The sequence below is a fragment of the Danio aesculapii genome, chromosome 23 (genome assembly GCF_903798145.1).
Source record: "Danio aesculapii chromosome 23, fDanAes4.1, whole genome shotgun sequence".
Taxonomy (NCBI): domain Eukaryota; kingdom Metazoa; phylum Chordata; class Actinopteri; order Cypriniformes; family Danionidae; genus Danio; species Danio aesculapii.
The window spans coordinates 22902247-22916746 of NC_079457.1; the positions used below are offsets into that span (position 1 = coordinate 22902247).

The 14500-nt window shown below is 35.9% G+C and overlaps 1 protein-coding gene and 1 long non-coding RNA gene across 2 annotated transcripts in view; both read right to left on the reverse strand.

The window, feature by feature from the left end:
- The window catches only part of esyt1a (extended synaptotagmin-like protein 1a), a 37665-nt gene extending 28889 nt beyond the window's left edge, over positions 1-8776 (reverse strand). The window contains 4 exon segments of the mRNA XM_056449071.1: positions 706-779; positions 919-1053; positions 4655-4696; positions 8217-8776. Coding sequence (XP_056305046.1) covers positions 706-779; positions 919-1053; positions 4655-4696; positions 8217-8558 — 593 coding nt within the window. The 5' untranslated portion in view covers positions 8559-8776.
- Positions 8777-10167: 1391 nt separating this feature from the next.
- On the reverse strand, positions 10168-11264 carry LOC130217195 (uncharacterized). The gene is made up of 4 exons (XR_008835858.1): positions 11207-11264; positions 11077-11103; positions 10556-10578; positions 10168-10472 (listed from the first exon to the last, which is right to left on the reverse strand). It is a non-coding gene; the product is annotated as an uncharacterized LOC130217195 (long non-coding RNA).
- Positions 11265-14500: the final 3236 nt, after the last annotated feature.

Consider the following 14500-nt stretch of genomic DNA (forward strand, 5'->3'; position numbering starts at 1 on the left):
AAGCAAATGGTTTGATTTTGATTAAAGATTACCAAATCAAACGTTTTTTCCCCTCACTGGATTAAATTGCACAGATTAATTGCCCTTAGGACTAACGAAGTGAGATATTAATATAATCATTGTAAATTTTTAATTAATGTGGACTTTAAATATGGTTCAATTTTAATAAAATTTTGCTCCAAGACCCATTTTTGGCAACAAAGTTCTTGCAACTTCCTAATTTAATTTCACACATTTCATAATATTAAATGTGACACTTTATTTTATTCTTGTTACACACAACATGTATTTATTATGTCTTAATTATGCAAAGTACCCCTAAACCAATCTAAACTCTAATCATATTAATTAATATTAATCAGAATTGCATTAAATAATTTCAGTGTAACAAGGACAACTACAAAAAAGTATAACCTTTTTTATAATATTTGTCAATATTAAATTATTTTTTTTATGAATTAAAACTATTTATTTTATTAAACGTTAAAAAAGAACTATAAAATTAAATGTAAAAAATTTTGTAAGATACTATAGTTTATTTTAATAGTATAAAGAATATTTTATTTCACACTATAAATAATATTTTCTAAGAACTATGCTTATTTAAATAATCAAATACAACATTAAAATATACGAAACATAAAACATAATTAACATACAACACACTCTAACCTGCTGGCCAAAAACTGAGAGCAGTGACACTACCTGATGTACAGATCCAGTATCACCTGACGCCTATCGTACTCAGTGTAGGCCTTCACACCAACAACCTTCAGAGCCTGTTCAAAAGGTCAAATAAAACAAAAGTATGTTCAGACATCTTAGCAAGCAGGCAAAGCCGAAATTGAGATGCTAATGTAAATAAGCAACGTATGCAAATAAAGTCTTTCCATGATGATCAGAAACGGATTTGTTTACCCTATCACCCAAGTCAACTTTAGTGAAGCTGAGAGTCTGCAGATGAGCGCTGGTGGCTCGGATTGAAGGAGCGATAGTTTCCACCAGCAGCTTTTCCAGATACTGTCCAACAAACGGCCAGGCCTGCTGCAATATCTGTTAACCCAGACAATTACAGACAATTAGAATTGGTAGAAATGATAATAAACAATGAAGACATTTTTGTTTTTGAGCATACAGAATCTTATTATAAAGTGTGACCAAAATATAATGGGACACGATTTGCTCCTTGACACAAACAAACAGAGCATCAGATGTGTTGAAATGAAGGCATACAAAATTAATCTTATTTGTCAGTCAAACCACAAGCACTTAGGAGGAAACCAAATGCTTCTCTCTTTATCAGATTGCTGAACTCTTTAAGATACAAAAACCGCCATGTTATGCAATAATTCAGTGCTTTATCATAAATAAAAACATCACAGTGAATGTTTTTATAAACTCCAGACATGGTCACAAGTCTATGAGGTCCAAATTTAAGTCAAGTCTTGTTGTTCTAGCAATATTACTTTCAGCTAATTCTAATCAGTTTACGAAGCTAAATCAATTTTGAAATATTAAAATGTATTACTTCTAGCCTACAGAATGACATGTTTGTTTATTCAACGCATCTAATAAAGCACACAAGCTTTTACTGAAGTTATCCAATTGATTTTATAACCCCAAAAATGTACATTCAAATGGTTACAATTGATTTCCCTGTTAACAAAAAAGTAATCATTTTTATATTTACCATATAATTCAGGAAATATAAATTATTTTCAGTCATTTACTTACATATTTAATGCATATATGTTGTATAATAATAACTTATAACATTAGATTATATATTAATAATAATAAAAAATAACTGAAGACACTGCTTTTTTATGATTTCTTCATTGATTAAACTTTTCACTAGAATGTTTAAGAAGCACCGGCAAAATCATTTTCAATCATTATTTTTTAATCCTGTTATGAAACAAAACAAACATTTGCCCATGCTTTATGGGCAAATAGATGAAAGTCAGATTATTTGAGACAGTAACGTGTAGTTTGATTAGGTTGAGATAGCCTATGTGTGTACTTTTTTTCTTTTTCTTTGCTTGAGTTTCATTTTATTCTGTTTTTTGTGGAGCATGTGAGTTATAATTTGACGTAAGCATGCTATACAGTTCATCCGGAAAGTATTCATAGTGCTTCACTTTTTTTAAATGTTACAGCCTTATTCCAAAATGGATTCAATAAACTAATTTCCTCCAAATTCTACACACAATACCCCATAATTACAGTGTGAATTTTTTTTTTTTTGAAACTGTTGCAAATTTATTAAAAATAAAAAAGCACGAAAGTGCACCAGTGCATGTCAAAGCACAAACCAAGCATGAAGACAAAGGAATTGTCTGTAGACCTCCAAGACAGGATTGTCTCAAGGCACAAGGCTGGGGAGGGTTAAAGAAAAAATTCTGCTGCTCTGAAAGTTCTAATGAGCACAGTGGCCTCCATCATCCGTAAGTGGAAGATGTTTAAAACCACCAGGACTCTTCTTAGGGCTGGCCGGCCATCTAAGCTGAGCGATCGGGGGAGAAGTGCCTTAGTCAGGGAGGTGATCAATAACCTGATGGTCACTCTGTCTGAGCTCCAGCGTTTTTCTGTGAAGAGAGGAGAACCTTACAGAAGGACAACCATCTGTGTAGCAATCCACCAATCAGGCCTGTATGGTAGAGTGGCCAGACAGAAGTCACTTCCTGCCTGGAATTTGTCAAAAGACATCTGAAGGACTCTCAGACCATAAGAAACAAAATTCATAAGACTAATATTGAACTCTTTGGAGTGAATGCTGTGGGGGTGTTTTTCAGCAGCAGGAATTGGAAGACTAGTCAGGATAGAGGGAAAGATGAATGCAGCAATGTACAGAGACATCCTGAATGAAAACCTGCTTCAGAGTGCTCTTGACCTCAGACTGGGGCGACGGTTCATCTTCCAGCAGGACAATGACCCAAAGCACACCGCCAAACTATCAATGGAGTAGCTTCACAACAACTTGGTGAATGTCCTTGAGTGGCCCAGCCAGAGCCCAGACCTAAATCCTGTTGAACATCTCTAGAGATATCTGAAAATGGCTGTACACTGTCGCTTCCCATCCAACCTGATAGAGTTTGAGAGGTACTGCAAAGAGGAATGGGCAAAAATTCCCAAAGACAGGTGTGCCAAGTTTGTGGCATCATAGTCAAAAAGACTTGAGGCTGTAATTGCTGCCAAAGGTGCCTCAACAAAGTATTGAGCAAAGGCTGTGAATACTTTTTTCAGTTTTTTTTTTTTTTTTTATAAATTTGCAACAATTTCAAAAAAATATTTTTCACATTGTCATTATGGAGTACTGTGTGTAGAATTTTGAGAAAGTAAATAAATTTAATCCATTTTGGAATAAGGCTGTAACAAACAAATGTGGAAAAAGTGAAGGGCTTTTCGGATGCACTGTAAGTGAATTGAGTTTCCACCTCTTATAAACTCATATTAAAGGGGACCTATTATCCCTCTTTTTACAAGTTGGAAAACAAGTCTCTGAAGACCTTGAGTGGGCAGTTTCAGCTCAAAATACCCCCAAAATAATGTTTTATAACTCTTTGAAACCCTTTTAGGCTTTGATCCTAACAGTGCCATTTTGAAGACTGTCGCTTTAAATTCAAATGAGATTGTGCTCTTTTTCAAAAGAGGGCGGAGCTACAAATGTTCATGTGTCAACATAGTGGCAAATTCAAAAACAAGATTAACGTCTTATGCTAATGAGAGAGAGGTCATCACCAATGGGCGGAACTTCTCCATCTGAGGACATGTACAAAGGGAAAATGTCAAAGTGTTTCCGCAGAAAAAAATCTAATTAATACATTTTTATCATTAGAAGTTGGTTATATTCACAGACTTTTACCACACAACTGTGTTTAAACCACTTATGAAAGTGGTTTTTGCATAATACTGTAGGTCCCCTTTTAAGACTGACCATCAATGAAATAATTGACTAATTTTCTATACATTTGTGTACAATTTGTCACACCCAAAACGGAAACATGCAGACTCAATTATAGTGTATTTGCAAAGGCAAAAATGAAGTAAGATTTAAGAGCAGTATGTGCTTACAGTGAGCTCTTAAAAAATACAAATAAAACATCCCATAATCCACCCTCCCCAAATCCCTATTCAATCTCAAAAGGTTATTAGAGGTAAACCTTGAAAGCCTAAAAGCAAACAACAATCCTGGAGTGCAAGAAAACTCAATAAACAAACTGCGAAATATCTGTCCTGGTGTCCACAGAAACTCTCATATGTAATCTAGTGAAATCTCAAAGCCTGTATTTAATTTTTCTGCTATAAAACAACAGAAGAAGGCAGAAAGATCATGCGCTGGTGAGTCTGAAGCCTTGAGACTTTCACAAGGCAAGTCTCTTCCTGATAAAGTCTGTGTGGTTCGTGTGGCCACTTAAAACGTTTGTAAGTGTTGCCTATTTCTACAAAATTCTGTAGTCTGTGGCCTCATGTAATATAGTCTGCATTACTGCAATGACACCAAAAACTAGCTTAACTTATGCAAAGACTGGAGCGCTGCCAGACTGTTCAACTATTTATCTTCAGGGACTGCATTTAAATGCATACACGCAGTGCTCTCAGGAATAATGCTGGTCACGTGTGCATTTGTGTGTTTGAATGTAGACTTTAATACCTTGTTGATCCACTCAACCTTTTCCACGTCAGGGAAGTTCACCTGTGGAAAAACAAAGAGCACGTTTTGACTGTCGATGTCAACACTTATAACAGATCAGATCTAGATGCCGTCTGCAACAAGACCTCTTATTTAGCACACTAAGTAAATACTGTGAAGGTCGAGAGCTGTTGTTAACTAAACAGAAGCATTTTTTCTAGGAAAAGAGATCAGCTGTGCATACACACGAATGCAAATGTTTCCAGCTTTTAAAAATGTTGTCAATCTTGCACATACTTGTCAAATTTTGATAAAAAGTAAATGGCAATGGAAGATCATAACAGCACGCTAAAAGAATCATAAGATAGCATGACCTAAGTGTGGGGAGTACAGTTTGAAAGCAAATATTTAGTGGAAAGGGAACCTTGATTAAAGGTCAGTTCTGATTTCAGTCCAGATGTTGAAATAACTTTCAATTCAATTCAATTAATGTTTATTTCTATAGCGCTTTTACAATGTAGATCGCATCAAAGCAGCTTAACATAGATCTAGTAAGTTGAAACTGTATCAGTCCAGTTCTTAGAGTTAAAGTTCAGTTTAGTGTGGTTTAATTTCACTGCTGAAAGTTTAAACACTGAAGAGCAAATTCATCGATGCGCAGCTCCACAAGTCCTAAACCAAGCAAGCCAGTGGCGAGAAAAAAAAAACTCAAGAGAAACCAGGCTCAGATGGGCACAACCATTTTTCCTCTGTCCAAACTTCCTGTGCAGAGCTGCAGTCTAGGCGCCGAAGGCTGGAGAACGTTGGACGCCTATCATGGTTCCATATTGATTATAAAATATTGCTTCTCACGTATAAAGCTTTAAATAATCAAGATCCTGTTTATCTAACCAACCTTCTGTCTTGTTACAAACCAACCCGCTCTTAAGAGCTCAAAACCAGGGCTTCTTGTAGTACACAAAATTAGGCCTGTCACAATAATCAATATATCAACTTAATCGCACAATACATGGACATGACTTCAATAATTTTTGGTGATAAAAAATTTATCACCCATACATAAAAAAAATTCTAGCAACATTTAAGCTGATTGCACAACCTCTCTATCTCTATTGAAGGTGTCACTGTCAGTATGGTTAAAAAACACTATTTACTATAAATTACTATAGTATATTTTCATGTCGGTGCCTGACAACTGAAAATAGATTTGGTAACAGATATAGCAGCCTCAGTTACTTTTTACCTTGAACTTTGTCTTATTTATTTAGGATACACATTTTCACATTATTAAATTGTTAAAATGACTAAATGAAATATTCTTAAGAATAAAATTGTATGTGTTCTTTGAAAGAGTGTACTTTTTATTGTCATTCTGGCATAATTTAATAAAATAATGTCTTAAAATGACAATAACATCATTTATCGCAATTTATTTAGGTGCAATATATCGTACAACATAAAACAGATATCGTGACAGACCTACCCAATATAGCAAAGTTCACTAAAGGAGGTCGAGCCTTCTCAAATATGGCTCCTAAACTCTGGAATAACCTTTCTTATAACTTATATATAACTTACTAGTTAATTAGTTAAAGTTATTACTAACTAATAAAGTTATGGTAACTAATAACCTCAACTTTTCCAAATTTGATTGTAATGCATTAATGTGCATCTTTTGTAAAGCTGCTTTTAAAACAACAATTACTGTGAATAGCGCTATACAAATAAACCTGAATTGAATTTTCTACTTCTGCATAAGTGATCAAACGGCCTTGAAGATATTACAATTTTTTATATCTAGATGTACAACTGCAGCGGTGGTCTTTAAACAGGATGATGAAGCAGCAGTTAAAGCCAAACTGCAACAGGATGCGAGTATATCAATAAAACACCAGTGAAAATAAAACCACAACGCAGCAGTGAGATATAGTGAGATATGTGATGAAGATAGGTGGCACTTTTCCAATTTTAAACTTCTTAATGTTTTCCATCACCCCCTCACTAAATTATTGCTGCAAATGGCTCATTTCGCTTCCTGTGATTCAGTCCCATGAGGTTGGCTACTTTAATGTCCAAATATAGCAAGGGCTGGACTGACTTTGGAATGTAATGAATTTAACGAGAGACGGGGGAAGAAAGGAGGGCTGGGAGAAGAATATAACCTATGATGCTTCTGAAGGAGAGAAATCTGTAAATATTGAATAGCAGAAGTGGTTGAAAGCTACTCTGAGCATGATGATGTTGTTATAGATGGACAGGATCATGCATTTAACTTATGACTGAAGATGATGTCACAATACAGTTATAAATACAGCACCAAAACTATGAGCAATCCTTTAGTATAACTGACTAATACAAATTACAAGACTGAAGACATACTTGCTATACTTACAAAAACCTGATACTTGCAATGACTTATTAACAGTATGCTTGCATTATAGTTTCATCTAAAATGCTATGTTAAATAGTATACTAGAAAACCAGCTACTGTTGAATTTAACCAACTGAAGACTAAGCACGAGTAACTGGATTCTAATAAACACAGGCTGCAACTTGAATGCATTTACTATAAATTCGGAATGTAAAATAAATTGGGTACCAGTAATGGATGAAATATATAGGCCTACTAGGAAAGTGACAGATTTATACAATAGTAAGTAATGAATATCTCTTAATTAGTTTAGTCCAACTGGACTCGTTTTTAGTAAGTATAGTGAGAAATGAATAGCTGATCTCAATAAAATTAGAAAATCAGACTTAATAGTAACAAATGAAACAACTACGTGTTTATATGGCAGTCACGGGTATGCATTGGTGTGTAATAAATACATTCGTGCCATTAAAATGTAGAGAGCCTACTTGTCAGTGGGTATGTGAATAGCATTAGCTGGTATAAGTAGACCTATTATTTAATGAACACGTTTATGTGATTTTATAGCCTACTGCAATCCATAGACCTGCTCATCAGTAGTCGGAAAGGAAAGTAGACATCTGAACTGCAGATAAATGTTAATATTAATGCAATTGGTCACGAAATGAAATATTCACTTGTTAATAGAATTGTGAGCAACTAGTTGCCCATCATAATGTACAGTTTAGCCTGTTATCTTACAGGAATTTATACTAGTCAGTTAATTGTTCATCAACGGATACAGACTTCAACAAAATTAAAATTGTACTCTATTTACTCTATTTGGCATAGTGACTAGTAAAAAATGTGTACTGTTAACTCATGTTTGTAATGTAACAGATTGTAAGTGCCACTGATGAACTAAAAGGAATGCACAACTGAGTATTGCAAATAAGGAAATATCCACAGGTTGTAAATTATTTTATTAGCTATTCTAACAAGTTTTACTGCAGAGGATGAATAACTACATTTTATGCAGTAAATACAACTTAGTATCAAGCTGTCAGTGTCACGAGAGCACCTTTTACGCTGCTCTCCACTAAAACAATAGCAAGAAGCGCACCAAGATTCTGCATGATTTTCTATCTGCAAGAGGATGTGATGCCCTGCGGGCTGCACTTCTGTAGCTGCTCACAACCAGAACGATGCCAATTATGGTATAAAACCCCTTACCCATGCCGGCAAATCCCGTTTACTTCTGAACACCCGTGTAGTTGTTACATCCTGTTCGTTCTCCAAAAAATACATCGCGCTCTGCAGTCGCGCTTTTTTCCCATCGCGACTGTGTTTCCAACCTATATAAACCAGGAGCCCGAGCAGAACTACGCTGATACTAAAGCCGAAATATCCAGCCAGGTAGACCGGCAGTAAGGCGCCGACGCACTTTCCGAAGGACCAGAGAACGGACACGGCATGTTTTCCAGCGGAATCGGTAGTCGGGGCCGCGTCCGCAGCCTCCGGAGCGGCACCCGCATTCGGCCCTGCATCATCAGCTGACATCGGAGATTTCTGCATCAAATCCTTTCTTCTTCCAGCGGTTCCGCGCTAGACACCATTAACCTAATCAATACCGTTTAAAACGAATGAGTGCCACATGAACGATTAAATGTGAACGGGAAATGTCGCATAATTCGTTCAGTCTGTTCAAAAACAGCACCGACGTCAACTCCTTTGCAGCGGAAAGTTGAAGATTTGTAGTTTGCTTATGTGAAGGGCGTGTAGGGGCGTGTTTAAAAGGCTTTAGCCCTCCTAAAAACCACAAGCAGCCTTGTTATAACCACACCGAGAACCTTAAAAATACGTGGTTGTTGTGGGTGACTGTTGTGATCTGCACGGTGTTCCTCCTGAAGTCTGCGGCTGTAAACTCGCTCGTCATTTATCAGTCACCGAAAGTCTCCGTTATGTCAAGCGCGCGTCAGATGAGGCTAAAAGCGAAAACAGGCATTTTAAAGCTTTTAAGTGAAAAATTATATTAATGTTTCTTTAGCCTCAAGCAAACATTTTTTTAAAAGCTCGAGTGGGTGTTTACATAGCTATCGCATCTCGAGTGACAACCAATGAAGTGTGCTTGAGCTTGAACACTGGTTTAGAAAATGGATTTTGCTTAATCATGTGTTAAAACAAACGAACATTTGTCTGCAAACTAAATTACGGAATACTCAGAAAGCAGCACTGCAAACACTGGCCATCTCCTAGCTACCGGTTCAGCCATGGTTACGTGCAGCAGCGGCTACGTCAAACGAAACATGCGCTAGGGACAGTTCACGCAGAAATAAAATTCAGTAGTTTTCTCATCTTCTACTAGATCCAAACGGTTTCTTCAGTAAAAAAATATATTGAGATGGAAACAGATTACCTTATAGATGTGAACACTAAGGGTTTCCAATCTTGTCTAAAATACCTACTTTGTGTAGTGCAAAAGAGGGGTCCATCTAACATGGTCCTGGAGGGCCAGTGTCCTGCTGAGTTCAGCTCCAACACATTACTGAAAGATTCAAGCGTACCTAGCAACACCGTATGCTTTCTCAGGCGTTTGATTAAGACTATAGCTAATTCTGCAGAACATCGGCCCTCCAGAACAGTGAGGCGATTGACCCTTGCATTTGATTGACTACATCTTAATTTGGTTAATCTTTAATGCGCATAAACCAATAGCATTTTTAATTTACCTGCTAATAAGCCTGTCTTGCCAATATTTCAAAACACTTAAATCACTAGGCTACTCTGCTACTAGCCAGCAGTCTCAAATGCATAACTGTTTAACATTCATTTCCATTTAGGGGATAATTTAATTTATTTTAACACCCACCTTTACAAATTACTATAGATCTTGATGATGCCCAAAAATTGCTTTCACACTTAAAATACTCTGGTCAAATGCACAAAAGGGAGCCATATGTTTGGGACTTGAGGGAGAAACTGGGCTTTATAAATCTCCTTAAAGTGGGTAATTTAACACCCATATTCTAAGTTAATAGTCCAACACTGGGCAACTATAAAAAAATTAAACCTAGGATAAACTAGTACATTATAGACGCAGACATTAACTCCATATAACATCAGCAGGAACCATCACATGGCACTAAAACAAACTTGCATAAATACAAGACATTAGACAAAAAGATTCTTAAACCAAAAAGATTTATTGTGGACAATAACAAAACCAAGCTGAGCTGGCAAGTCTGAGGAACGTCCAAAACAGTTCACATGGTCATCAAGACCAGGATGCTTCAGCGGAACCAGGCGATGGAAAACCAAATCCTCATTCAGAAGAAAGCAGGCCTCGTAGATGGTGGATGAGTGGAGCTTCAAATGGGCTTCCAGCAGACTCTTGCAGAGATGATCACACGGAGGAGCACGCTCAGCTGCAGCGAACAGGGTCCCGTTTACTTTGACCTCTGCCTCATCTTTCTCCTTTTACGCTTCAGCCTGAGAAACATCAACATTCGTTTAAAATGGCAATTTCGATGCAAAAGAGCCTGTTAAAAAGTAATGATTAAATCGAAACGTACCTGCGCATACGCTTCTTTCGCCACTGAAAGGAAACAAAATCATTAACTAAATCATAGTACTTGCGTTAAACTTTACACGACCACTAGAGCGGTTTATACAGACGAATGAAAGAGGGAAAGGCTGCACATGCGCATTAGCAACTAGCGCCAGTGTTTTTACAATGCAGCATGGCGTTCAGAAAGAGATAACGTTAAACCATTAGGAAATTGACAATATACAACTTAATACGTTAGTAAGTTTCAACGTTAGCTGGAAGCTGACAGTAAACTACTATTAAAAACCATGCGTCAGTTGCAAAAAAAAAACGTGCTCACAAAGACGAGTTAAGTAGGCCTCAGTATTATACTTGAGAAAAAATTATAAAACTAACATTTAACACAAAGAACAATTTAAGGGTTAAACATGCAACTAAACCCCACCAGCTAGAAACACAGCAAACACCGTATTAGCTACCATGTTGCTATCGTGACTAGCCAGACTAGAATCTCAATTTTATGAAATGGATGAAAAAATCTCTTACCTTCGCTCTCATGATGAGAAGATGTTTCTGTAAGTAAACAAATACAGTTAGAGATACATGTAGATGGCAAACAGAAGTCTCAGATTACAATGGATTGTATGGAATGGTGGCAGCAGAAGAGCTTCCTCACCTCGTCAAGCGATAGCAACGACTCCAAGAGAACGTCATGAGGGAGACGCGCTCTTTTATACCGCTCGGACACGTCATTTCTCGGCGACCGTAAAAGAAACGCGGTCAACACCTGTCAGCAACCCCTAATAATCGATTTTAGCCTACACATTCGTCTTGAATTTCCGTGCGTTTACAGTGTACTTTCTTTAACAGTTTATCTTTGCTCTTATTAATTTAGATGAGGCGTCAACAGTGTTTATAACGCCATGCATTAGCTAAATAGTATAATACGTATATAGGCTACTATAAGTTAGGTATCCTATACTAATATTATATATATATATATATATATATATATATATATATATATATATATATATATATATATATATATATATATATATATATATATATATATCAAGTAGTGTGGTGTAGTTTCTATGATCAGGTCAAATGCAATGAACCCAATGTTTACAAAAAGGTACCCATTCCTTTCATCTTACATTATTGATAGATAGATAGATAGATAGATAGATAGATAGATAGATAGATAGATAGATAGATAGATAGATAGATACACACACACACACACACACACACACACACAGTAGTCAACATTTGAAGTAAGTTAAAAACTTCAACGAAGACAATGGGTGTTGTTTAATAGTTGAACGAAAGGGATCAAAGTTTGTGATCTACTTATACCACTGATCTCTCTCTCTCTCTCTCTCTCTATATATATATATACACAAACATATACACACACACACACACACAATTTAATGGAAAATTAGCCCTCTTGTGAAGCTAATTTTAAACGTTTCAAATATTTGACAAATGCTGTTTAACAGATTTTTAAACATAGTCAATCAAAAAATATTTCTTAATAATAATGATCTTAAAATTATTATTTTTCAAAACCAAAAACTGCTTTTATTCAAACTAAAAGAAATTACTTTCTCTAAAAGAAATATTGGAAATACTGTGAAAATGTCCTTGCACTGTTAAAACTTCACATGAGAATATTTGCATGGTTCTTAGGAGGGCCAATGAATTAGCCTTTAACTGTATACATGAAACTTGCACAGTATTAAACCTTCTATGACATGGAACTTTACTCTTTGCTTTAACGTTAAGAATACATGCAATAACTTACTTTTGTAAACTGCAACCGATTCCAAATTCAATGATAAAAATACTAGATTATTGATCATGTCTGACTACTTTTGACTTAATTTGCCTGTAACATGCGATTTAAATACACAGTAAAAATAGGTTCAGTCAAAAGGCATCGACCAAAAGGTTTATTCATAATTTGTCTTCCATGTGTAATCAATAACAGTGTTTTTACTTTAGTGTAACTTAAACTGTATTGCTACAGTATTTTTTTATCAACCAGTTTAAAATAAATATACATTAATTTCATGAGGTGTAAGAATGTAAAACAGCTAAATATAACTCGCTGGCTGCAGTGATGCATATTTGACTAATATAAAAGTGATGTGAAAATGTGATTCTACAACTGTTTTGCTTAAATACATTCCGGATAAGATTTCTGATTTGCTGTACAAATGGTCTTAGAAGCATTCGGGCACTTTCATCCCTTCAAAATGGATGAAGAGTTCACAGCATAATTATAAATGTCATGTGTTGCGATGTTAAATCAGCACAAGGACAGTGTAACATCATGTACAAAGTAAAATAAAGTACTCGAAAAGAAGGCCACGCTCTTAGTCAGCATGAACTACACTTGCAGAAACTTTACTATAGGCCTTCTGTGTAAACTAGAGAGGAAGTAAGCTCTCATATCCAGTTCAATTGCCTTGTGATCATCTGGTTAAAGAATCAGTTCACCAGGGTTTCCACCGGTCACGGGATTTCTGGATTATCATGGAATTTTAAAAGTCTATTCCAGCAAAACTTGTAAGCCTTTGTAAATGTTTGTATCTGATGTTTTAGTGTCCCAAGGAAGGCCTTTAAGTGTTGGCATTTATTTTATTTTGCTAAAATGTTTTCTTATTACAAGTGTTGCTGGAGTTCCCCATTTTTACTTTATTTGCATTTTGTCCAGACACATTGTACGGTGGTTGAGTGCTCCAGACCTTTCCTTACCAAAAGACCTATCCTAGACATTGAAAGTCAGGGAATTGTGTGTTTGTATAGTCCAGGGATTTTTATTATTCATTCATTCTCTTTTCGGCTTAGTCCCTTTATTAATCTTGGGTCACCACTGCGGAATGAACCGCCAACTTATCCAGCATTTGTTTTATGCAGCGGATGCCCTTCCAGCTGCAACCCATCACTGGGAAACACATACACACTTATTCACACACACATACACTACGGACAATTTAGCCTAACCAATTCACCTGTACCGCAATGTCTTTGGACTGTGGGGAAACCGCCAATTGACCCAGCCGAGGCTCGAACCAGCGACCTTCTTGGATCTTTATTATTCATTTAAAATTTGACACTCCATTTTTTAAAATGTAATTTCTCCATCACATTTTTTTTAAAAAGTGAGGCCCATATTAGGTGGCATAATAAAAATTTAGCCCTATGTAGATTGCGAGCAAAAATTTTTGCCTCTTCATCCAGTATTTAGTCACATTTTTAGTCTTAGATTGGTGTAAAAAAACATTATTTAATGTATCAATGTTGTATTAACATTATAATATCCTTGAGAAGATTCCAGTCAGTCTTTGTTTCAGCTTTAGCAGCGTGTCAACAGATGTGACGTGACAATACATATATATTTTGCTTTTTGCCTGCTTGGTGCTCCATGATCATGGAAATTTAGCTTTTTTAGTCAGGGTATTTGGCTTAGAGTGGGAACCCTGGTTTACCCGCTCATTTTTTTTATTTGTATGTCAATGGCTGCTTTCTCCCAACATTCTTCATGATATTTTGTTTTGTGCCCAACAGCAGAAAGAAATTCATAAAGGTTTAAACTTGAGTGTGAGTAAATGGTGCAGAAACTAATTTTTGGGTGAATTATCCCTTTAACAGCTAATGCAGGAATGCCTCATGAACTATATTATCAAAGAAAAGATATGTCATTAGTTTGGCATTCTGTAATGATGTTGACTCAATTTCTTTTTTTTTTTTGGTCCACTGTACACATGACTACACTCAAAAATGGTTTTGCTGCTTGTTTAAACTACCTCTTTAAAATGAGCTGAAAGACAATTCTTGATATTTTTTAGGGACAACTTAATTTTTTTGCCTTCAATTCACTTAAATTCGTTAAAGGTGCAGTAGGTGATTGTCTTCAGAAACATGTTTTGTTGTGCTGGTTGAACGTCTCTTCACA